We start from the raw sequence: 25,952 nt of genomic DNA on the forward strand, positions 1-25,952 counted from the left end.
CTCTTGAATGGGGGTCTGTTCAGGCCGGTCATGTGTTTCTGGCTGTGAACCTGGTCTAATATCACAGTGCCTGGAGTTTGCTTTCCGTGAGAAATCCTAACATGGGAAAATGAAACACATTTCGCTTCTCCGGGAGAAGCAGTGGGACTCTGGAATGTAATGTGAGGTGAAATTAACACCAAAAGTTTTTGCATCACTTGGAATTTTCTCTTTCAGTTTTGACTTCTTACTTTTGGTATTCTATTTTTAGTGGGTTCGACTGAGAAAGTTGCTGAGTGCTTGCTCTGGTTGATGATAGTGTATTGATGTCCTGTTGACAAATTCATATTTTAAGTAGTTCTTGAAAACTGGTATTTGGATTCCTATGGGCATCAGCCCCTAAATATATTTTTAAGGGTGAGGTTGCAGTAACTCCAGGAGGGGACATTGGAAAACTGAAAGGATCCAAGCTATTTTCCATTGGAAATCAAAGCAATTTTAAGAAAAATGCCTGAAAGTCATGATGCTAAACTCAATCTTGATGTAAGTCCCGTCCAAAAGGAGACAGCCGCTGTGGTGCTCAAACTGAATGGCCCGCAATATGCATCAGTCTTGGGGTGAGTTTGCTTTGAGGTTCAGCCTTTCATTAAATGCTGGGGTACCGAAACTCCTTGCTGCACGAACCACGAACTGGTCATCTGAGGAAAATCAGGTAGGCCAGGTAGACCGGGATTGAAGGTGGTCAGAAATTCCTAATATACGGCAGATGGATGTGAAACAGTCCCTGTACTGTAAGAATACAATCCCCTCCAAATGCATAATCTGTTTCTCGTGAAAGACATGTGGCCCAATATAGAAGTTTTAGGTCAACTGATTCAGTTAAAGATTAGCCTCAATATTCTGAAAGAGAAGACTGTAGTTACTTATGGACTTTAATTCCTTATAAAGGATTATACTGGGCACCACGCTATTGCTACAGTGTCAAATCTTTTTGTGGGTTTGCTAAATTAACCTTTGTAATAGAAAGGCTTCTTATGTGCTTCCAGTCAAAAGAAGAGATGGTTTTTGAGTTTGTAGCAACTTCAAATGCCAATGATTGGGATCCTGATCTAAAATTCATAGGTTTTTTTCTATTTCTTCTTAAATCATATTTCTCTACTGTTTTGCAAATGAGTTTCAGAGATGTATCCCGCTCTGATTTAGCATGGTGTGCAGGATACTGAAAATGGAAATCTGCATCAGTGGGGCAGAAACAAGTGCAGGTAATGAGGGGGAAGATATTGCAATTAAAGGTAAACTGATTATCATTTGTGAAATGATGTTTGGAAAAGTGACTTTAATGGATGTAGCGTTAAATCTCGCAGTCATATATAGTGAGAGGAAAGGCTTCAATTTTAGGTAATTGTGCATATCTTGATACATGTTTTCAGATGATGAGCGTGTATTTTAGCTTGTACCTCCCTCAGTATTCATGGCTGTACACATTCTTTACGCTCCCCTGTAAGTTTGTGCAATATTTACTGTCCTAACCTTGGCACTCATGATGGGCTGACTATTACAGAACTCTGACAAGAACCTTTTGCCCTGGAAATCTGGGTCGTTCCATCATGTTGAAGTGCTTTGTGGGGCAGACAGAATAGAGACAGACACCAGTGAGTACTTTATCCCGTACACAACATGTGGGACCCGGTGAAGGAAATTCTATCCCAGTGGAAGTTAATGACAGGCCAACTTGGCCGGCTTTTGACCAGTGTGAGAGAGTTTCCCAGCCAGACATGTGTGTGTGGTGGGTCTGTGCATAATGCAAATAAATGGTGGTAAAGTCTGATGTTTGAGTCCCTTAAAAATTTCATAGGCTTGGGAGGTAGCTGGTTCTCATTACACTTAAAGGATTGTATGAAGGACTTTGTCTCTATAGGTCCCATTAAGCGAATATTGTCATGTTTGAAAGGTCTTATCTCTTCCTTGCTCTTTTCTTTCAAATGCTAATTTTCAAAAGGTGGTGACATTGGCGTGAGGGACAAGCTTGTTAGGCCTAGTCGAGGTGCCATGGATTTCTGTCTTTGAAATAGATGTTCCTTTTAATAGATTGTCTTTGCTTTTGTTCTTAGGACTTGCTCCATAAACAGGCAGTGTGAATACACTGCTGTTTTCATACCCATGGTATCTTGTAGCTTCCAAACAAGTTGTTTCTTTCAGGTCCAGAACAAGATTTTAGAGTGAAAAATTACTGGCCTGTTTAAAATAAGGTACTCAAGCAAACTGTCATTTTGATACATTTGGTCAGTTACATTTTCTAAGACGTTTGCCATAAAAACGGAGGGACCAAATATTTCTAGAGAGACTTTTTGTGGCTACTGCTTTTCTCCTGGGCTGGGGAACGCTTGGAGAAGAGTATTGGCTGTGAGTTTGAGAGGTCCCATGGCAGCATGACATCAATGTTTTTGTACAAAAGTTTGCTCTCTGTGGCATTGCAAAGGTGTGAATGGAGACTAGAGAAAAGAAGAAAATTTAAAGAGAATGCTAAGCCCGGATAAAGGGAACCAAGAAAGGAAGGAGTTAGGAAGAAAGAGAAGATAATCCGCCATTCATTTTCTAGGAGCTTGCAGACAAGGTGGGGTTTTTTTTACAGTATTTCAGTGTTCCAGCTGCAGCTTATGCTAATGATAATTGATAGCACTGGCGTGGTTTACATGTGGCATATAAATGCTGCCTGTATATACACCAGTATGGCAAAATGAACTGCCAAATCCCATCACTGCATGCAAATGGATCTTCCACCCTTCTGTGTTGGTTTTAATTCAATTACAGAAATATTTTCAATGTATAAGATTGTTTTTTGACACCTTACTTAACTTTTTTTATTATTAAAAGTTTTAACCAAAAGTACCGGTAATTAAATTAGAGTAAGCAAGCAAAATAATAAAATGGAAAGAGATCCTGAAAAGTTTGAATGCCGGTCAGGGCTCTCTCCACCCTCCCCACCCAGTCATTATGCCTTAAAATGGGCATCATGCAGGACAAGGTGGATACAAGTAAATCCAAATCTGGAATTCTCCTTGGAGGCCAGTTTTCAGACACCTAGAGTAACACGGAATTTGGGGCTTTAAATTAAGGTTAATTGGAAGGGTAATTTATTTAGAAATAAGGTGAAATACTTGGAAGTTGGTATTGTCTAGAATACTAAAACAGCTTTGCCTAACGACATATTTATTGTGGCATGATCTTGTGAAGTGGATTAATCCAAATGGGAAAAAACTCAGTATGTTCTTAATCTGGAATAAGCATTTCCTTAGGAATTATTTTTATAGAGTTATTGTGGTCAGTCTCCCTGCCTAGACAAGCCTTTATATTATATATATGATAAGAGAATCCTTATGATAAGAGAATGAAGCAGGACTGTCTTTTCCTGTATGTCTCCTTTTGCTGTGTTTCTTGTCATACCTCTTTTAGTATGAACAAATGCATAGGGCTTTGCTTTTTAGATCATGGCTATCACTCTCCAAGAAGTTGTTGTTTTGGTGAGAGGGCAGAATTTTGGCATTGAAGCTGCAGTAATCGGAGGGTGGTCTGTTCCAAAGCTGTGGACTTACGTTAGCCGTGGAGTATTAGGTGCAGTAAGGGAGACATCAGCATCCTAGTAACATACTCCAAGAAGACACTTATCAAATGGCAGCAAGGCTTCTTAGCCCTGTTTGAAAATTTTCCTAGAGTGAATCCAAGAGTGTGTGATCCTGTAAACCCACAGTACTACTTACATAGTGGGAGGAGGCTGCTGCTCCCACTCTGAATTTGGCTTTTGATAGTTTTTGCAGTGTGCTGATCTTAGCATCAGCCTTTTAGTAGGTACCTGCTAATGCCTATTTGTCATCATTGTTTAGAGGAAATAAACTTCCATTGCCCACCAGACATGATTGTGAAGGGTTCAGTGAACTTTTCTTTCTTCTTTCAGGTTATAAGACCCTTTTGAAAGGAATTTCAGGGAAGTTCAGCAGTGGAGAACTTGTTGCAATTATGGGTCCTTCGGGAGCTGGGAAGTCAACGCTTATGAACATTCTGGCAGGATACAGGTCAGTAACAATGAAAATCCCAAGTAAGATAAGATCACCTGGCATGATAGCTCCTTGGATACAACAGCTGAAGAAATCTTACCCTTTGTTTATAGAAAATGGGTAATTCACAGATTTTGAATTGGATTCTTATTGCTGATATTTTTTTTCCATTTTTCCTGTTCTAGTCACTTAGGATTTATCTGTTAACAAGTCAGATCCAAAAATAGGAAGCAATTTAAAGTCCAAAACACACAAAAAATTCTCCTTTCTAGCTGTGTAACAAATCTGACTCAGTGTCTTATGTTTGTGGTATTTTTAAATCACATTTTATAAGCACTTGAAAAAAATGACCCTTCTTAGTCGCTTTCATAATGTTGATGTCTTCTTGACCAAACTGCAATGTGTGAAGCGACTGTGGTCCATCTTCCTGAATCCCCTATTGTATAGGCAAATACAAAGTGTTTCTGTGTTGTTGTCATTAGAGCATAAGGAACAGGATAAAGATACCTAAAAAAAATCACTTGAATAGCTTAATGTTTTTTCAGACATTCATGTAAGACAGCACACATTTTGTCCTAACTTGAAGTAAAATTTTCAGCGAAATTGCATGAAGCCTCTTATGAAAGAGAGCATAATCGTGAAATACATTAGTTTCTATTCACTGTGTCACTTCTACTCCATACTGGGCAATAATTACATAAGAATTCCACATACTGAGAGCTGTGACAGTACAAATGAATGGAAGATTCACCCCTGGTTATTTCCTTGGTTCATTTCAGAGAGACGGGAATGAAAGGAGAAATTCTCATCAATGGACAGCCTCGTGACCTGCGCTCTTTTCGCAAAGTCTCCTGCTACATCATGCAAGATGACATGCTCCTTCCTCATCTGACTGTCCAGGAAGCTATGATGGTGAGCTTTGTTTCTGGCTCTAATTTATTAGGGTGGGAGAAAATGGAAAAATGTTTGTGTATTGTGCACATTTTCTTGTCTTCCTGGTAATGCCATGAACCATTAACTCTATTTGATTCCATGCAATGAAGGTGCTTGGACTTCGATGATGTCTTGAATTCCATTTCAGGCTCATCCTTCTAGGGGTTGTCTGAGCTTCTTTAGCATTACGGTTTTCAGTTTGTGACCAGCATTATGATTCGGAAGAAAATCTAAAGCCTGTACTCTGTAGACCTCTCAGAGAATGGAACCTACAGTTCTGCACAGAATGAGCCTTTGACCATATCTTTTCTTGGATGGTGGTTGTGTCTCTCCCTTTCTCCCCATCTTCCATGTTCTGGCTGCAAAGTGCTGTTTTGACTTGAGCATGGTCTCTCTGCTACTTCTACTCTTTTGTGCCTTTTCTTTAGTAAAGGCATTGTATAAAATCTCTTCCAGTTCTTTACAGGAAAACAGGAACAAAATAATCCCAAGGCAATGCAAATTCTTACTGGTTTTCGTAGCATCAAGAAGTGTACTAATTGACAGCTTGACCAATCAGTCTAGAAGTGCCTGTTGCTCAGTTTGAGAAGTGATCCAGTTTTTCTCAGAGGATGTTATCAAAATAAAGCTAAGGTTACTCACACTGCATGCCAGCATCAATTCACAAATTTTAAGGCCAAAAGAAATCACTGTAGTTTTACAGTGGCTTATCTTCTGCAGAGGCTCTTCTCTGTGAGGAAGTTCTCTTTTGTTTACTTGAATATTGTAGTCAGAATCCCATAGGACCACTTTCGTAGTATTGGGCCCAGATGATACTTGCCGTATAAATTAATCAGCCAAGGCTCTGACAAAAATAATTACTTAACAGTTTAATTGCTTCTAATAAGGGTTAATCATAATGTTTTGTGGAGCTGCCTCTTAGGACAGCAGATGACATCTTTCATAAGACTGTTTATTTCTCTACTTATTTGTTGGCATCCTGGAGAATGGCAGAGTTTTTTGGTTGTACTTATGATACAGACGAAGGACAAATAAACTGTGATTCTAGCATTGCCTGGGAAGTTAGTGGCTATGCAAAAAACATGACTCTTCCATCTTCCTCTCAAGCTTTTTGATTTGCAGAATGGCCCTTCTTTCTAATGCACTTTTTGTCCGATGCTTGAGTGATTGTTTAAGTCAGATTATACTCAGTTACCTGTTGCACGGGCATATGTGGTGCTTGTCATTTGAACATTATAGTTCAACTTAAATTTCCCTGAGACTGGGTTGAAAGAAGTTGTTTAAATGGTACATTGGGATGTTGGGCCTGAGACATCCACTGTAACTGGTTGTTGTGCTTCAAATCGTTTCAAAATCAAATTCCATTGTATTGCATTCCAGGTATCTGCTCATCTGAAACTTCAAGAGAAAGATGAAGGCAGAAGAGAAATGGTATGTATGTTGTCCATCAAACTGAGAATTTTTGGGGATGCCCAAGAGGTCCATGAAGTGAGCTCCAGAAAGCTGTTGTTTTTATCTATTATTGAATTGCATTGCACTTGTAATGATAGAATAATTTATAACCTCAAAGTTGACCAGTATCATTAGGAAGGAACATTTACTACAGTTTCTATGAAAGTTGCTTTCAGTATGAGATTGAGTATATAATTGTAAAGGATCTACTGAAATGAATTTACAGGTTTCGTAGGATTCCTTTTAATGTACTTTATCACCTTAGATTCTCTTACATGCACGTCTGAGGGCTCAGGCATCTCGTATGTGTCGAGATAAATCAGTCATGTGTGGCAATGGTGAGTGTAGGCCTTAATTTTTCCAAGGACTAATGAAAAACTCAGCAGCTCTGATCTTCTGTGCTCATGTTTGGAAGCGTTGGTCTTTGTGGCTGTGCTAGTGGGCATATTGTTGCACCGAACAAGTTAATGTGGTTGCAGTTAAGATACAGATTAATGTATTTTGAAGCTGTGTTGAGTGACCAAGGTTTGGACGAGTAGGAAACCAGGCTAAAACATGCACGTATCTTTTCTAAAACACTGGGAATGAGTTACACAATTTACTTCTGCGCATTTGCTGCACTGTCCTGCTTCTGCCTGCAGCTGACATATGACTGTCCTGAGTGGATGAAAAATCCTGGTGTGTTTTTGTCCATGGAGACCTATAACCCAGCTGGACCTGCACTAGGAAGTGTGCTCCTTTCACCCATCTGAGTGCCACGATTCCTGCCCATCATTTGAGCTGACACAGGGCTGTCCTTTTAAAGAAAATACCGTGGAGCTGTGTGACCAGACAAAATGGCTTCTGACGTGTTAACTTGTCCATGAGGCAGCTTTCTCAACTGAATTTGGTTACCTCATTTATACTTTAAAGGGCTGGAAATGTGTCCTTTCTACACACGTATTTTCACTTAAAATGCCTGGGCCTGTGTATTCCTAAGGACAGTCAGAGTTCAGGCTCTGCTCAGCTGGAGTTACCAGAGCATGCCAAAGCCTAGAAGTGGAACAGTTTGGTGCTCCACAGTGTGTTTCAAAACCATGTTGTGGAATACTTACTAAATTGGCCAAGAATACAAAAGTAAAGTACAGCATTGTTCACACATTAAGGAAAATCATAAAATCAAGAGGCTTCTGAGGTAGAATACAGCCGCAGCTGGCACACGAAGAATGCAACATCTGTGATTCCCTGTGCAAGGTTGTTTGCGAAACTACACGAGGGATGGGATGGAATGGAACGTGATTGTTCTGTGGCCTTTCCTTGTGATGAATAGCAGATATGGGAACGAGATGGTACTATGGAACAGATAAGCTGCCTACTTGCTTACTACAAAACGGATAAGTGTCCCTACTCACTACCTGAGGCAACATTTCGTCAAATTTTGATGAAATGCTGTCCTTTGTGTGAACTTTGCTCATTACAATGTACCAAAACACACCTCCATCCCGGAGGCTACCCACCCCCAAGGTGCAACCACTCCTCCTTGAGTACACCAATCATAATAAAAGTATTCATGACTAAAGTCACTCAAACTCCACTTTGAAGATAAAAAAATAGTGTAAAAATAGCCCGAGAGAGGGGGGATACTGGGGAAGACGCCATCGCGAACAAGCCAGGAGAACTCCATCAGTGACTTCTGGGACCAGTCAACGGGCTGAGCCTTTCTTACCCCCAATAGGAACGCCTTTGGGTAAGGCTTAGATTATGCCGAGCGTTTCCTCGGGGAACTTAGAAATCTCTCTAGAGAATCTCTCTCCTGCATTTATAGCCAGGCTGTATGGTTTATACCTTTGTCGCGCATTTTGTATACTTAACAATGTCTTTATTTGCACGTGCTTTGCAGACAGTGTATTTATTGCTGGCAATCCTAAGAACCTCTATATCTGTTGTTAAAATAAACTGCACTGTTTAAGTAGCTAGTCGTTTCGGTTTCTCACTGAACGTGACCAAAGACTCGGGAGTGGCTGTGCTAGTTCATGAGCACGACTAGACTGAAGGTGCAGTCCACTATTAGTGTATCCAAATCGTAAGTTTCGTACATATGAAACGCGATTGGACTGATAGTGATGAATTGGGCATCACTCAGAATTTAAACCTAGTCGCACCTCGCCTCCCACCTCGGCGAGGAGTGTTAGAACGCAAGGGGGTTTATCTTCTGCCAAAATCGCTTTGCCCCTTTTCACGGAACACATGTATGCCCAAGGACGGGGAGGATAATGCCTGCAGCTAAGTATAAACAAAAAGTCATGGCAGTGGTGAAAGCAGAGATGGTTCGTGTTGAGAGAGTTGAGAAAAGCGAAACGGTAGCTCGGAAAATGTTTGAAGGTGTTTTGACTGGCCTCAGGCTATGTTTCAGTCCAGCATAAGAAGGAAACCACCAAGGAGGCAGTATGATCTCTCATACACTGCCTCCCCAAGGAGGAAGCCTCTGTTACCTGGGGGTTATGTTGAGGGCTGATGGTGCTCATGTGATAACATGGCCCCATGGCTAACATTGAGATTTACCTTCCAAGAAAGCTGGCTGCTCCTTCTTCTTTCACTAGGGACATGTCTGTTACTCTGGCCAAGTCTACTAGTGGCTTAGCAACTCAGTGTCCCACCAATGAAAAGGGAGTTACTTCTGGTATAGGAAGCTCCCAATGTTTTTGCTGTGCTCTGTCCTGTAAAATTCAAGTTTTGAGCTTTCCATGATTTTTTAGCGTTCTTTTTCATAAATAGAAGGATGAGGTTTTCATTTTGGTGCATTTTGTGCTCCTAAAGCCATGCACTGAGGATACTCTCCGTGGGCAAATGAGGAAATCATGCAGGTGACTGGGAGAAGCCACATTGCAGGACTCAACTGAAACCAAGTTGTGCAGGAGGGAGGAGGAGATGAGGGGACACAGGAGTGGGAGTGGACCATGGGCATGTTGTGGCCTACTGTCTCAGGAATATGAGAGGCTTCCTGCTCTTCCCCAGATGCAAGTTTAATCCATTTTTTGTATCTGATGGAGGCTTCAACTTGACCTTCTGGACTTAACCATTTCAGAGGGGTCTCTTATTCTAGGAAAAGACACCTCTGGCAATAGCTGGCATGTGGTTCTTAAGCAGAGGTTTATAAAGGGGAAGGTGAAACCGCTTCTGTCCTGCATGGTGAAAAGCATGTGCTTTGCCTGAAATGTGAAAACTACGACAACTTTAGAGCAGACATTTTGTCCATATATATTTCCAAATTGGAACATTTGGCATTTCTTCAGTCTCAGAGAATCCTTGAAAATCAGAGCAAGCTCCAGAGAGCTAAACTTAACAGGAATCAACATATGTTTGGTAGCTTAAGATTGCTTTGATTCTCTCAAATACTTTTTTTTTTTTTTAAATAAGCTAAACACAGATTTTTTTATTGGAAAATACATTTATTTAGAAACAGCTGTTAATTTTATTTGCACTTTGAAAGTCTTAGTTCATTTACACTTTAGTAAGTTATGGCAAGCAAGTTAATTCATTTGTTCACACTGTCACTGTAATTACAAACAGCTCTTTGAGGAAAAAACTGTGCTGTTTGCATTTATTCAGCACCTATCAGAAGGGCAGTGATGTTCTGGTTAGTGTTACTGGCCTGTGCTGGACTAGATAATTTGTTTTATTGTTGTAAATTGTAAATGTTTATCATAGATAAATTTTATTAATTTATGCACTTGTGTTAGCAAGATTACCGATGCTTGTTTAAAACAGGGACAAGTGAAAAAACTCCAGTGAACCACACTTTAGGTATCTAGTTGACCTAGATTGTCCTGCCCATGTCCCATAGCAGCCTTCCTAGAGATAAAGGGAAGGAGATATTTATCAGATAATCATAGAATTGTTTAGGTTGGAAAAGACCTTTAAGATCATCAAGTCCATCCGTTAACCTAACGCTGCTAAGTCCACCATGCGTGTCTCTAAGTACCCCATCTACATACCTTTTAAATATCTCCAGCAATGGTGACTCTGGGCAGTCTGTTCCAGGGTTTGACAACCCTTTCACTGAAGAAATTTTTCTGAATACCCAATGTAAACCTCCTTTGGTGGAACTTGAGGCCATTTCTTCTCGTCCTATCGCTTGTTACTCGGGAGAAGAGTCTGACCCCCACCTCGCTAAAACCTCCTTTCAGGTAGTTGTAGAGAGCGATAAGGTCTCCCCTCAGGCTCCTTTTCTCCAGGCTAAACAACCCCGGCTCCCTCAGACGCTCCTCATAAGACTTGTGCTCCAGACCCCACACCAGCTTCGTTGCTCTTCTCTGGACAAGCCCCAGCACCTCAATGTCTTTCTTGTAGTGAGGGGCCCAAAACTGAACACAGTATTTGAGGTGCAGCCTCACCAGTGTTGACTTCAGGGGGACGACCGCTTTCCTAGTCCTGCTGGGCACACTGGTTACCAGTGGGCACACTGGGCACACCAACAAGCCAGGACGCAGTTGTCCTTCTTGGCCACCTGGGCACACTGCCATCTCATATTCAGCCAGCAATTGTCCAACATCCCCAGGTCCTTTTCCACTGGGCAGCTTTCCAGACACTCTTCCCCAAGCCTGTAGCACTGCATGGGGTTGTTGTGACCCAAGTGCAGGACCCAGCATTTGGCCTTGTTGAACCTCATACCATTGGCCTCGGTCCATTGATGCACCCTGTCCATATCCCTCTGTAGGTCCTTTCTACCCTCAAGCAGATCGACACTCCTGTCCAACTACGTGTCTTCTGCAAACTTACTGAGGGTGCGCTCGATCCTCTCGTCCAGATCACTGATAAAGATATTGAACAGAACAGGCCCAAATACTGAGCCCTGGGGGACACCATTCATGACTGGCTGCCAACTGGATTTAACTCCATTCACCACAACTCTTTGAGCCTGGCCCTCCAGCTAGTTTTTTACCATGCGAAGCATATGCTCTTCCAAGCCGTGAGCAGCCAGCTTCCCCAGGAGAATGCTGTGGGAAATGGTGTCAAAGGCTTTACTTAAGTCCAGGTAAACAACCTCCACAGCCTTTCCCTCATCCACCAAGTGGGTGACCTTGTCATAGAAGATCAGGTTGGTCAAGCAGGACCTGCCTTTCATAAACCCATGCTGACTGGGCCTGATTGCCTGGCTGTCCTATATGCACTGCATGTTGTCACTCAAGATGATCTGCTCCATAACCTTCCCCGACACCGAGCTCAGACTGACAGGCCTGTATTTCCCTGTATCTTCCTTGCTGCCCTTCTTGTGGATGGGCGTCACATTCGCTAACTTCCAGTCAACTGGGACCACCCTGGTCAGCCAGGACTGCTAATAAATGATGGAAAGCGGCTTGGTGAGCACTTATGCCATCTCCCTCAGTACCCTTGGGTAGATCCCATCCGGCCCCATAGACTTGTATACGTCTAAGTGGTGTGGCAGGTCACTAACCATTTCCTCTTGGATGATAGGGGCTTCATTCTGCTCCCCATCCCTGTGTTCCAGCTCAGGGGGCTGGGCATCCCAATAACAACTGGTCTTACTCTTAAAAACTGAGCAAAGAAGGTGTTAAGTACCTCAGTCTTTTCCTTATCCTTTGTCACTATGTTTCCCCTCTGCATCCAAAAAAGGATGGAGATTCTCCTTAGCCCTCCTTTTGTTGCTAACGTATTTCTAGAAACATTTTTTATTGTTTTTCACAGCAGTAGCCAGATTAAGTTCTAGTTGGGCTTTGGCCCTTCTGATTTTCTCCCTGCATGACCTCACAATATCCTTGTAGTCCTGCTAAGTTGCCTGACCCTTCTTCCAAAGGTCATAAACTCTTCAGTTCGTCCTGAGTTCCAGCCAAATTTTGGCTGGTGCTTCTCTTTGAGAACAAGGGTTGATGGGTTTTGTTCTGTTTGTTGGTTTTTTTCCCCTCTGGATGAGAGAGGTAGCTAACCAATGTTTATTGTTTTAATTGCTTGAGCAACATAGCTTGGATTCATCCATTTTCATATCTGTATTTTTACTGATGCCAAAGAGCTCTTTTCCTCATGTAGGGGTACCAGGCTAGATCTGCAATCACTGAAACAGAAAAACTCATAGCAGCTGAGGTTGTTCTCCTTTTGCTTCAAAGACCCTGGGACAAGCTGTGCCCTTCCTGAGGCTGTGCCTTGAGGAAATCCCAAACATCTGAGAGTATGTGTGCAACTGAATTGGCTTTGAGGAGAATGAAAACACTTATAATCAATGGCTGTACTTGAAAGAGTAGACTGTGAAGAACAGATGAGATGAGAGCAGGTCATTGCTCAGTAGAAACCACTGATTTTTGTTATACGCTTTTCCAGTCCCTTGTAAATACAGCCTAGAAGTTCTATTGAAAGAAGCTTCTTGGTTTCACTGTATAGTGACTCCTCACTTGCTGCAAAGCTCTTTTGTTATCGGTGCCATATCCAAGGGGTGCTATAGAAGAACTGATTGCCACTCCATTTTCACAAGCAAGGCTTCCATACAGGTCATGTAGGATGAACAAATAGAATTTGGGTCAAATTTGTCGATGGTAGGCTGTGAAGCCCACTGAATCTAATAAGTATTTAAGATCCAGCTTTCCTACGTTAGATGGAAAAATGCTTCAGTGTTTGGATGGTGAAACAATGTCATGAGCTAGTTTACATTTTCCATGAAGATCAGTAAAGAGGCTTTCTTTTGGGCTAACAAATTTAAATGACATACATCGTTGTGTTTCCTCTAGGTAAAGGAAATCTTGACAGCCCTTGGTTTGCTGACATGTGCCAATACGAGGACTGGCAGTCTTTCTGGAGGCCAGAGAAAGCGTCTTGCCATTGCTTTGGAGCTGGTGAACAATCCTCCTGTCATGTTTTTTGATGAACCAACCAGGTACTTCAAGGCCAAAAATTGAAGGTAGACAAATATCACTTTATATTGTAGAACAGTGCTGCAGGAAGGTTGTTCACCTCTAAGTCCTTGGAAAAGGCTCATTTTGTATTGCCTGTAAGTACTGAATAAGGCCCCAAGGAATAATTGGGTTTGGGTACTTAGTGCCTTGGGTTATTGCTGTAACTGTTGGACTATGGGACTATAAATAATTTTTAAGGGAGACAGAAACTGAAACAGGAAGGGAGAGACAGGGGAAATTATTTTCATATTGTGACATGAGTTTTCTTTTTCGAGCAAAGATAGCTTGAATATAAGTATTTTAAAGTGTGACTTTTAATAATGAATGTAGCATATTTAGAATCAAATTCTGTGATCAGTCTAGGAGGAATCTGGGAGAGCTATGAATATGTATCTATTCATTAAAGTTGGGAGCATTTAAATCTGTAGTCCTAAAATGTAGAAGTCCCCGAAGGCAGCTTTGAGAATACTCCTATTTTTCATTCTCAGGCATGCTTCCAACTTAATTAAAAGACTGATGGAGAAATACAAGCATAAGGTTAGCATATGATAAAATTAAACTGCTACAGAGAAAATTTATGAAAGGATAATAGTGGGAGACTGAAGTGTGCTAGTTTTGAGTGGTGCCTATGGACCTGTGGATAACAAACAACTTCTTTCCTTTCATTCAGTGGCTTGGATAGTGCATCATGTTTTCAGGTTGTCTCATTGATGAAGGCTTTAGCCCAGGGCGGCAGGTCCATCATTTGCACGATTCACCAGCCCAGTGCTAAACTGTTTGAGTTGTTTGATCAGGTATGATTCTGAAACTCTTTCTCTTTTTGTGTTGTGTAGGTAGGTTATCCTTTCAAGGCTACACTCTCTGAGTAAAAACATGAATAATTCTAGTCTATGATTCCAAACCAAATAAAGAATTAAATAAATAAGAGCAAAATATGCTTTTTTATTATGTTTTTTTCCTTCTTCTCTGCCCATTTCCAATACTTAAAGGTAATGTTTTTAAAGAATCTGTTTGGTATGTTTGTGAAATTCTGATTATTGCATTTGTGATTTTCCTACCTTCACCCACCACTGCTTCTGGGCACAGGACTGTCAGTAAAGTAAATGAGAGGTTATTTAAGAGCAAGAGAGCTTTAGTGCAATGTCTGCATTGTTGCTAGTACTCATTCTCATCCTAGCTACACAGGTGTAAATTCAGAAGAGTTATTCATGTGAAATAACAATAATTTAAATGAACTCAGTTGGAAATATTTTCTTCAACCTAACAACGGAATTTGGACGATCCATGTTTAGGTTAATTTTAAATTTACTTTTTAGGAAACTTAAATTAGACCTGTGAGAGCTAAGAGAAACCCCACTACACCATAGGTGAACAAGCTCTTGCAGATTGCCAGTCTGGCAAGGAGGTTTATTTAAAGTCAATAGCGTGGCTAAAAGTAAGAACAGTCAAGCTGTTTCCCATTACTGTGCTGTTCCACCTCTCCTTCCATTCCGACATTCGCCAGCCTCGTCTCCCAACCCAAAATATCCAAAATGTGTGGAAATTAGATGGCTCGGCTATACAGTTTCTTGCCTGTTTTCAGCATGTGTCTAGGGCTGGAATTAGTCTGTGTCTGTGTTAATGTGCTTTAAGTCCTGGAGTGAATGTTTGCAGAATTCAAACCTTAAGTATTTCATTTTCCATTAGTTGTAATTCCATGCAAAGGTAGTTCTAAGTGGTGACAAATCTTCCCAAGGGTGTTCTTCCCACAGGGACAAGAAGTCATTAGGTTCATGGGTTGCTGTCATACGGGTAGCAGGTTCAAATATTTTGATGCTATTTCACATTTTTCTTTTTTATTTTCTTTGGCCTTGTTTTTCAGCTCTATGTTTTAAGTCAAGGTCAATGCATTTACCGTGGGAAGGTGGTAAACCTAGTCCCTTACTTGAGAGATTTGGGGTTGAATTGCCCAACCTACCACAATCCAGCAGATTTTGGTAAGGTCAATTTGAATAGTTTATTTAATTTATTTTTTATTTGATTAGCACCTTCAGGGTAATGGGGGCCATAGTGTGTTTTATACTTTTGTACTTATATACATATGTCAGTGTGTACATACGTGTACCTAAATTAAAAATCAAATTATTCATATTTTTTCTAAGTAATTTGAATGCCATCTAGTGGTAAAATTTAGTGGATATTTCTCTCTAGTGGAAGTCTAGGTCCAGAAAATGAAAGGTAAAACATATTGTTTAGTGTTTCATTAGTTTTTTTATCTTGAATAATATCACTGTGGTATTGTACAGCTCATAACATTGAGGGTTTTTTCACTGTGGTTTCTTAATTCCAGAGAATCAGTAAGAACCACAAAAATAGACTTTTGTCATTTTTTATTACCAAGAGTATCTCATATTCACTCCCTTTCCTCTAAAGTAGTTCATTTAGCTTCTGGGATGAAGAGAACTCTCTGAAGATTTATAGAAAGATACATTTAAATTATGTGTGTATACCTATGAATTTGCATGTGGCATTTTAGAGCCTATTTTACGCAAAAGTCCTATTTCTCTCAGTGCAACAGGATAATCAAGGGGATCTTGTGTGTGGCACGGTGGTTGTCACACTGGAGGGAAGGGATGCCATCCAGAGGGACCTTGACAGGCTTGAGGGGTGGGCCTGTGCAAACCTCATGAAGTTCAACCAGGCCAAGTGCAAGGTCCTGCACCTGGGTCATGGCAATCCCAGGCACAAATACAGGCTGGGCGGAGAATGGCTTGAGAGTAGCCCTGAGGAGAAGGATGTGGGCGTGCTGTTGGACGAGAAGCTCAACATGAGCCAGCAATGTGCACTCACAGCCCAGAAAGCCAACCACATCCTGGGCTGCGTGAAAAGAAGTACGGTCGAGGGAGGTGATTCTGCCCCTCTACTCCACTCTGGTGAGACCCCACCTGGAGTACTGCGTCCAGCTCTGGAGTCCTCAGCACAAGAAGGACATGGACCTGTTGGAGCGGGTCCAGCGGAGATCCACAAAGATGATGAGAGGGCTGGAGCACCCATGCTATGAGGACAGGCTGAGAGAGTTGGGGTTGTTCAGCCTGGAGAAGAGAAGGCTCCAGGGGACTCCAGGGAGACCTTATAGCAGCCTTCCAGTACCTGAAGGGGACCTACAGGAGAGATGGGGAGGGACTCTTTGTGAAGGAGTGTAATGATAGGACATGGGGTAATGGTTTCAAACTGAAAGAGGGGAGATTTAGATTGGATATCAGGAAGAAATTCTTTACTGTGAGGGTGGTGAGGCACTGGAACAGGTTGTCCAAGGAAGCTGTGGATGCCCCATCCCTGGCAGTGTTCAAGGCCAGGCTGGATGGGGCTTTGAGCAGCCTGGTCTAGAGGGAAGTGTCCCTGCCCATGGCAGGGGGGTTGGAACTAGGTGATCTTCAAGGTCCCTTCCAACCCAAACCATTCTGTGATTCTGTGTGATTCGGTGATTCTGTAATAATAAGGCTTGTAAATAGTCACTCGTGTAAACCAGTAACTTAGTTTCTGTTTTTTGTAGTTATGGAAGTAGCATCTGGTGAATATGGAGACCAGAACAGCCGGCTGGTAAGGGCAGTACGGGAGAGGATATGTGACACAGAATACAAGAGGGATGTTGGTGGTGAGAATGAGTTGAATCCCTTCCTCTGGCACCGGCCCTCTGAAGAGGTATTTTGTATATCACAATTAACGGGCATGGCTTGAGGTTGGAGAGGGAGGAAGAGAATTTAAATCCTTGGTCAATGGAGGAAGTTTCTGGGCACATTCAGCTGATGAGTGGGGTTTTGTGAATGAAAACTAAACAAGATACTGCAAAGAAAGAAGTTTATTCTTTTATGTGTTTCCGCAGGATTCGTCTTCCACAGAAGGCTGCCACAGCTTCTCCGCCAGCTGCCTAACCCAGTTCTGTATCCTCTTCAAAAGAACTTTTCTCACCATCATGAGGGATTCGGTAAGATTGCCTTTATAATAACTTTTGTATCCAAAAGGTCTATTCAGTTGGTTGTGAGGTAGTGTAATAGGCCGTAAAAGTCCTGTCCAACAGCCCATGCACGAAGATTGTCATAGAATTGCAGAGGAAAGAGACTGATCTTTCAGTCTTGCTGTTAATTGTACCCTCTTCATTGTAAATAACAGTTTTCTTCAGAGGAACTCAGAAGCATCTGGGCTAAAAACCTAACGCCTACATCCCCCCTGCTGGCAAGTCCCTTATATAGTTATTTATCCTGATGAAAGGTGAGCAGGAAGTCATACTGTTGTGCCACAAAATAACTTTTTCAAGAAAATTCAGGGTGGCAGAGATGATAATTTCAGTGTGATGTAAGGTTAATACTTGAAGTCCTTCTTTTTCCTTGTGAAACATAAAAACAATAAATAAAAATTTTGCTTCTTAGAAAAGGGAGAATATCTGTTTTCATACATTTAAAATCAAGATGAAGTAAGTATCATACTGAAGCTCTTCATTCCCAAGGAAAAAACATAACTTTCACTTTTTTCTTAAAAAATAAACACCCCCTTTCAAAATCCCAAATTCTGCAGGTTTCATGTAAGTTCATTAAATGTTTTGGCTGCCTAGTTTGCATTAGCAAAATGCAATGGGATTTTTATTTTTTTTTACTCAGGATAGTTTTTCGTATCTCTAAGTAGCTCAGTTGTTTGTGAATTTAAGAGATAGGACTATTTACATTATCTGATCGATGCTTTGAAATGTCCTCTAGATAGGATTGTCCCTTCATTAACAGGCCTTAGTTAAGGAGATGAGCTTCGTCAAATAGACCTTACGTGCATACCTATCCAAGGGACTCATCCACGTGCAGTGTAATTGGTACTAGTTGGCCAAGTGCTTTTCTCCATGGCAATTTTACAATTTGATGAATCTGAGTAAGGCTTATCTGCTGCTTTTTCTGCGTTTTGGAAGGGTTTCAGTGCTTTACATGACCGGGGGGGAGGAGACAATAGATACGTTAATATATATTGATGTATTAATTTGACATACCTGTCCTCAGAAAAGCGGAAAGCCAGACAATATATCTATACTGATGGGCACATGGTGGGTTCAGGTGAGGTAGTTTGGAAACCAAAAGCTCAGCATGAGTGAGTTGCCCTTGTGAAAGCGTAAGCTGAGCCTCACTGAGCTCCAGATGCTGCAGCTACACTGATTTTGCTCAGCACCCAGGCAGGTGTCTTTTTGGGACACCCCCATTTGCAGTGTAGACATGTCCACACAGAACTACAGGCCTGGAAGAAACCTACTGGACCATTGTGTCCAGGCCTCTGCTGTCAGATAACCATGCTATTCCTTCCCTTTCAGAAAGGAAAACACTATATTGAATGCCATAGTAAAAACAGTCAACTGTTTTCACCACTGCTCTGGTTGGGAAGATACGGCAGAACCATTCTAGTGGCTAGGAAGCACCTTCTTATTTCCAGATCATTCTATTACACTCATTTGTTGTTTTGCCAGCACATTTCTTTGTCATAACTTGTTCTTCTCCCTTGCTGTTTTACATCATAGTGCATTTGTCATTCAAGAATTAATTAAGTTGTTGAATTTTGCCTTCCTGCAATCTGTAATAGTTTGCACATCTGGTCTAGTACCAAATATTTGGTCAAAAATAAATTGACATGTTCAGGTGGGAAGCCTGTTGTAATCTGAAGCGTACATACAGCTTCACATTCTCCATGTTGCTCAACTAGCTGATCAGAATGTCACTGGTACACATAGAGAGCATATCTCAGAGGTTTGTGAGCACTAACCATGGATGATACAGTCCTCTCCTTGTCTCCACCAAGGGGAAACTGTAACTTTTTTTCTGATGCATAGATTGAAGAACAGTGTTGTTTCTAAGATTTTTTTTCCTGCTCAACTGTAAAGGCTTGAAATAATTGTTCCAAATTTTCTTCCATACCTCTTGTAGGAATACTGTATTGCAGAGAAGGCACAAAAGGCTAATTTATGCCTAATTAAGTTAGTTTCGTCTATACAAGCATGAAATAACTTTTCTGCCTCGCTCTGCTCTGGGAAATTTATCTTTTAGCCAGAGAGAAAGTCAGCTTCTCCTGATGAATGGGGGCCAGTGGCTCCCTGACATTGTCAGTAAGATTTCAGGTTGCAGCATTTGCCGTTTCTGCCTGTGTTTACAGGAAGAAATTTTGTGTACTGTAGTAGCTGTGTGTCTGATTCACACAGGAAAGCTCATTACAGTAAGTTTTCCTTAGCTGAAGCTTAGTTTGCTGGTAGGAAATTAATATTCCTGTATAAATTCTTCTGGACATAAGTACTCCTTTTCTGCAGTCTGATTTCAGTCATATTGCCATTGTTTTTGAGCCCAGGCTTTCTGATCAGAAATACTACTCTTTCCGTGCTTGTAGGTCCTGACACACTTGCGTATCACCTCACACATTGGCATTGGACTGCTCATCGGCTTGCTCTACTTAGGCATTGGCAATGAAGCTAAGAAAGTCCTCAGCAACTCCGGCTTCCTCTTTTTTTCCATGTTGTTTCTTATGTTTGCTGCGCTCATGCCAACTGTCCTTACATGTGAGTACCAGTCATGCTGTTACATTAATGGACAAGGAGATTGGAGTAAGCTGGGAGGGTGTTGTAATGTATCTGTTTCATATAAGATAACATTTGACTTGTGCTTCTACTTCTAAGACAGATGTGGGCATAAATCTTGCCCTCACTGAACTGCGGTGTAGAGGCAAACAGAGGTAGACTTGTCCAGTGGCACATCTCCCCAGTTTTGCCAGTGTTTCTCAATCCCAACAGTTCACTGTTACAGTCCTGGACTGGAATTTCCCCTTTTCCTAAGGTGCCAGTGCATCTCAACTCAAGCTCAATGAGCTTGTGGTTGGACTTAGGGAAGCAGTAATAATTTCTCTAGGACTTCATCCTGGTTTCAGCTGCGATAGAGTTAATTTTCTTTCTAGAAGCTGCTGTGTTTTGGATTTGGTATGGGAAGAATGTTAAGGAATGTTGATAACATACTGTTTTAGTTGTTGCTATGCCATGTTTATATTAGTCAAGGACTTTCACAGCTTCCTATAGAAGCTGAGAGGGAGCATAAACAGAACAAGCTGGCCAAAGGAATATTCCATACCATAGACATCATGCTCCATATATAAATGGGGGTTGGCCAGGAGGCAGGGATCCACGATCACTGCTCGGAACAGGCTGGGCAACCGATCATAGGGTGGTGAGAGAGACTTGTGTGTATCACTTTTATTTTGTGTATTCTTTTACCATTATTATTATTGTTATTTTCCTCTTCCATTACTATTCTATTAAACTGTCTTTATCTCAACCCACAAGATTATTTTTTCCTTTCCCCTCCTTTTCTCCTTCTCCCTACACTACTGGGGGGAGAGACAGGGGAATGAGCAAGCAGCTGTGTGGTGCTAGTTGCTGGCTGGGGTTAAGCCACAACAGACTTCTAAGTCATGGCTCCTGCATGAGATCAGTGTATTCGTGTGGTGTCAGAAGCAAACTCCTGCATACTTTCCATACTTTCTTTGGGAGCACTGTTACTTTGCATTCCCTTTTGGATCAAAAGGAATAACCAGGTTCTTTTAAGTTTTAACACCAGTTTTATTTCAAAAAGCTGCTTTGAGGGAGGTTCAGATCATCTGAGTAGACTGGTATGTATCCTAGACAGTGAGCAACTCTCAGGGCTGTCCTCTTACATTTCATTACAAATCATTGAAACTATTACTGGTCTGTCAAAGGCCTCGGAGTTTCAGTCCCACTATGGGACTGCTGCAGTTCAGGATTAGATATGGATATCTATGTGCAAGAGTGCAAGAGTATTTCACACTAACAGTCTTTCTAATTTGTGTTCTCCGTAGTTCCTCTTGAGATGGGAGTATTTCTTAGAGAGCATCTGAACTACTGGTACAGCTTGAAAGCCTACTATCTCGCCAAAACCATGGCTGATGTTCCTTTTCAGGTATATGCTCTGCTCTTCAATAAAACAAGAACCATTTAAGTTCATGGCAAGTCCACTTGCCAGGAAATTTAGTACTGGTATTTTATCCATCTGAATAGTGGAGAAACTGTCCGTACGTGTGTGCTGAAGCTTCTGGTCCAAATCAGAAGCACCCTAATAGTAAACAGCAGGACTTCACAAAAGCTGAGACCTAACCCAATACTTTTTTTAATAATCAGAAGACCATCTTTGCTGTTTTGCAGAAGGGGAATTGAAAAGGGCTGTAAGTGAGAGGGATCTGTTTTCTAATGCCCGAATAGGAATATAGATATCACAGTATTTATTCTCTTCAGCTTGTCATGTAATGGAAAGGCTGAGAGGTGTGGGTTAACTAGAACTCCCCATGTTTTTATCTTACTCAGATTAACAGTGAATGTTTGGCTTTCATAGACTAACTCGAAGCGTATCTTCTTACAGATCATGTTTCCGGTGGCTTACTGCAGCATTGTGTACTGGATGACTTCACAGCCCTCTGATGCACTCCGATTTGTCCTCTTTGCAGCCTTGGGAACCATGACATCCCTTGTGGCTCAGTCACTGGGTCTTCTCATAGGTGCAGCTTCTACATCCCTCCAGGTACTGATGGTGTTTTGTGGTCTCGCAGGAACCCTGCTGTCTCCTAATGCTGACTGCTTGCTGTGACTGCTGCTGTGTCACCAAGACATTTGCTGTGAGATGACAGGCAAAAAGTTGTTTTGGTCTGATACAGCTACTTGATGCTTCCCACTAGCATCAACTTAAACAGCATGTACAGGTAGCGTACATGTGTACGTGGATGTGAAGCTCGGAAGTTTCTTCCCCATCTGAATGGGGCTATGCCTGCCCCTGCTTGAGTTGGTTGTCACTTGCTATTCGTCCCAGGCTGAGCAGGTCTTAGAAACTGCAGGACCGATGCATTTCTGTGCATCTACAAAGTGTAGGTAGGCCATGAGAATCAGTAGCTTGGGAGGGGGTTCTGCCATACACATACAAAAAGGTTGCAGGAGGCAAGGTAGGAAAAGGCTTGCCCAGAAACTAAACCTCCACAAAGGGAGGGAGAGAAGCAGCTGTTGGTGTGACTGCCAAACTGTGAGCTGGTTGTGTAACTCCATGCTACCTCCTGGCAGGAGGAGCGCTGAGATGACCATTCCACAGCAGAAATGTTTTGTGGTGTTTGTGCTAACAGGTGATATTGACATTAATATGCACTGACACTATCAAGATTTCTACAGTGGAAGACTTGATTCCCTCTCTGTGCCACCCTCTGGAAACCAGCATAGGCCTGTTGTGTGACCCCTGTGCTTCTGCTCTTGACAGAGATACCTGTACAGCCCTTTGCCCTGGAGGGGATGTAGAGGACAGGCTGGAGTTGGGCCAAGATCTATCTTCCCCACCAAAGCCACCCAGCTGGAGGTGTTCCTTATCCTGTTCATCAAATTTTAGGACCAGTTGAAGCTACTGTTCATGTGGGGTTAATGAGGAGGGAGGTCTGTGTGTCATCAGCAGGGGTTGAGTGAAAAAGGATAATATTTAGGAAGAGGGGTCTCATTCCCAGAGAAGCAAGGAAATCACGGTGCCCATCTTGCTTTGTAAACCTGTTGGTTCAAGTCCCTCAAAGGAGAGATGCTGCACAGCAGCATTGTCAACTAGTAGCAGGATTTAGGAAGAGGAGACGTACCACTTTTCCTTCACTAACATCATCTGACTTCCCCCTCACAAGAAACCTTCGGAACTGTGGTAGTTTTGAGGAGTAGTGTTCTCAGAAGAACCTGAATGGCATCACTCCCCACTGCCTAAGAGAATAGGTTTTCACTGCCTATTTGTGTTTGGCACAGAACAGACAACTTGCCATATGCTCTTTTAAAGGTTGATTTCCTCACTGGAGGTGAGGACATCAGATGAAAGAACAAGTTAATTTTTACTTTTCTCTCTGGCTGTCTGACAAGAGACTGTCTATTCCTTCTCTTCACAGGTGGCCACTTTTGTGGGCCCAGTTACTGCCATCCCAGTGCTTCTGTTCTCTGGGTTTTTTGTCAGCTTTGATACCATCCCAACATACCTCCAGTGGATGTCCTACATTTCCTATGTCAGGTACTGCTAGGGTGGTGATTAACCTCTCATCTTGGAAATGCTGTTTGTTTGCCTTTGTTTGCTTGATTGGTTATTTTGGGTGCCAAAGAGACTACAGAGCATGAGAGTATAAACATAAATGTGATGTAGACCACATTATCTCACTACGTTTTATGTTGTATATGATGGGAAATAAATAGGAGCATTCAGTACAGATTATCAGCCAGAACTCCATGTAAGTGCCCTTGATTTCAGTGGGATTGCGCAGCACGCAAATGTCCCTGGATTTTGCAATAGTGGATTTCTGAAATAATAGGGACAGTATGCCCAACTGATAAGTTGATGCCACCACCTCATTTTGGCAGAAAATGTTGTATAAATCACTGCTGCATCTTAGGTAGACTTGTTGGATAAAGACCTGTTTTTAAATTTTGCGGTAGCACTGCCACAAGAGGCATGGGATTTCTGTCATCTCTAATCTAAATTAGTGGTTTAAGAACCATAGGCACCTTGTATTCTATCTATGCCTGTCACTTTTACTGTCTGAGACAGCTATCTTAAGAGGGGATAACTGCCATCAGGAAACTTCTGGAGGCTAGCACAGAGGAATAGTTCAGACTAGATACTTAACGGTTTATAGCTGAAGTTAGGTGAGGTGAATTTTCCCATCCCACCTTTTCCCCACCCTGCCCAAGATAAACTATTACTGAGAAAACCCAAGCTAAAATATCCTCTCATTTGGCAAGTGAGGTCTTACACAAAGACCTTTCAAAGATTAAGAGACCGCACGCCTTGAATTAGGAGCTGGAATTCAAGAGGAGGCCGTAAACCATTGTCTAGCCCGTATGGGATCTCCTGAAGCTGGAGGGAGCTGTCATACACATGGGAACCATGATGGTGTATCTCCTTGCAAAGTCAAATCCAAAGTGCACCCAGTGCCAGGGGAGACATGGGAGCTGTGCATTGTCAGTGAAACTGTGGCACGTGGAAGGAAAGAGAAGAAAAGTTCTAGACTGTGCCAGTTTTAATATATTTCTGACATCAAACTACAGTTGTGTCCCCCTTGCTTAGTTTCAAAAAATTGAATTAATGATGTCACTTCTAAAAAGAGAATTTCTGAATACGAGCTGAAAGTGGTCTGCTTTGTATTTTAATGTTTTTCTTTGGAGAAATTGCTCTATACACTAACTGGAAGCAGTTAAAGGCAAAACTTCTGCCCCTGTTCAATCTTATGTAAAATGCCAGTGACATGTAATTAGCTTGATTGTAACAGGGATAGAATTTGCCCCGAGACACATATGTCAGAACAATATTGAACCCCTCAGTGTTGCCAACCGAGCTCTCGTTAGGGATTGTATTGCTGGCGGAGTACTAAAGAGATCATCAGGACTTCTCCTTGTAATCCATCCTTCTTCTCTCCAGATACGGGTTCGAAGGAGTTATTCTCTCCATCTATGGACTGGATCGAGAAGATCTACATTGTGACAAAGATGATACTTGCCATTTTCAAAAATCAGAGGCCATTCTGAGAGAACTGGACGTAGAAAATGCCAAACTTTACCTGGACTTCATCGTTCTTGGAATTTTCTTCTTCTCTCTGCGCCTAATTGCCTATTTTGTTCTCAGATACAAAATCCGAGCAGAGAGGTAAAGGAAAAACAGCTAAAATGATGCAGTAGGAAGATCTTTAGACATGCAATAGAGTGCACTTGACATTGTCTCACTGTGGCAGGCCAGTCTACAGTGCCCAGCTAGATGCTGTTATGACCTAGCCCATAGAGAACCACAATGGGATAGTGGACATATAGTGTTAAGCCAATCGGTCCAGTTGGGTTGGGTCATGTTTTCATTACACTTTCTAGCTTTAACTAGGAAGCAGACATAGAAGGGAATTTTACACCGCAGAATATCAATACCGAGGCAGTGTAACTGTAATAAAAAACCTGGCTGCAGGAACTTTCCTTATGAAAACCAATTTCGTGAGAAGGTAATACTAGTCCTGGTAGCCAGAATAGTATAATGCCATCTATAGGTGACAAGGTAATGAGGTGCAAAATTGAGAAAGCAAAGAAAATAGAATTCTTTCATCTTTTTAAATTCAAAGTTTCATCTTTGCAGTTTTCTATGTATTACTTTGCAATACTTTTCCACAGAATTACCCCTTCTGGCCAAAAGTCTGTAAATGTATTCATTAATAAGGTAAAGATATCTTTTTAATACGGATACTTTTTTAGAACAAACCTAAAGTGATTCAAGTCATTATTTTTGTTTCTGTCTAAATTTAGAATTCTGGTGCTTTGCTTGTCGAGCTGGTCTCATATCTGAAAATTGTAATGGTAGGAGGAAAAGGCAGATTCCAAGTCTGCACTAAACCTGTGGTCCATATTTGGAAGCAACAATAGATAGCACAGGCAGTCAGACATGTTCAAGCTGTTGCTGAGTGATTGAAAAAAACATTCTTTTGCAGTGTCTTTTAAATCCTCAATATTTGTGATATTTAAAATACTAACGATACTCATTATCTGTATGATCTACCTCCTGTGCATTTTAAAATCAAAGCACTCCAAGGCTCATTTTTTCTTAAATTGTGAAAGCAGAATCTATCC

The 25,952-nt window shown here is 41.7% G+C and overlaps 1 protein-coding gene across 2 annotated transcripts in view; it reads left to right on the forward strand.

Moving 5' to 3' along the window:
* ABCG1 (ATP binding cassette subfamily G member 1) overlaps positions 1 to 25,577 on the forward strand; it is a 56,470-nt gene extending 30,893 nt beyond the window's left edge. For both annotated transcript variants that reach the window (XM_074602637.1, XM_074602645.1), the window contains exons 3-15: positions 3,932 to 4,049; positions 4,811 to 4,943; positions 6,345 to 6,395; positions 13,133 to 13,278; positions 13,968 to 14,091; positions 15,159 to 15,273; positions 16,830 to 16,978; positions 17,160 to 17,261; positions 19,682 to 19,850; positions 21,158 to 21,258; positions 21,715 to 21,873; positions 23,249 to 23,367; positions 24,769 to 25,577. In XM_074602637.1, the coding sequence (XP_074458738.1) occupies positions 3,932 to 4,049; positions 4,811 to 4,943; positions 6,345 to 6,395; positions 13,133 to 13,278; positions 13,968 to 14,091; positions 15,159 to 15,273; positions 16,830 to 16,978; positions 17,160 to 17,261; positions 19,682 to 19,850; positions 21,158 to 21,258; positions 21,715 to 21,873; positions 23,249 to 23,367; positions 24,769 to 24,997 (1,715 nt within the window). In that variant the 3' untranslated portion in view covers positions 24,998 to 25,577. The remainder of the gene's footprint in view (positions 1 to 3,931; positions 4,050 to 4,810; positions 4,944 to 6,344; positions 6,396 to 13,132; positions 13,279 to 13,967; positions 14,092 to 15,158; positions 15,274 to 16,829; positions 16,979 to 17,159; positions 17,262 to 19,681; positions 19,851 to 21,157; positions 21,259 to 21,714; positions 21,874 to 23,248; positions 23,368 to 24,768) is intronic.
* The last annotated feature ends 375 nt before the right edge of the window (positions 25,578 to 25,952 follow it).

The sequence above is a fragment of the Larus michahellis genome, chromosome 1, assembly GCF_964199755.1.
Source record: "Larus michahellis chromosome 1, bLarMic1.1, whole genome shotgun sequence".
NCBI classification, from domain to species: domain Eukaryota; kingdom Metazoa; phylum Chordata; class Aves; order Charadriiformes; family Laridae; genus Larus; species Larus michahellis.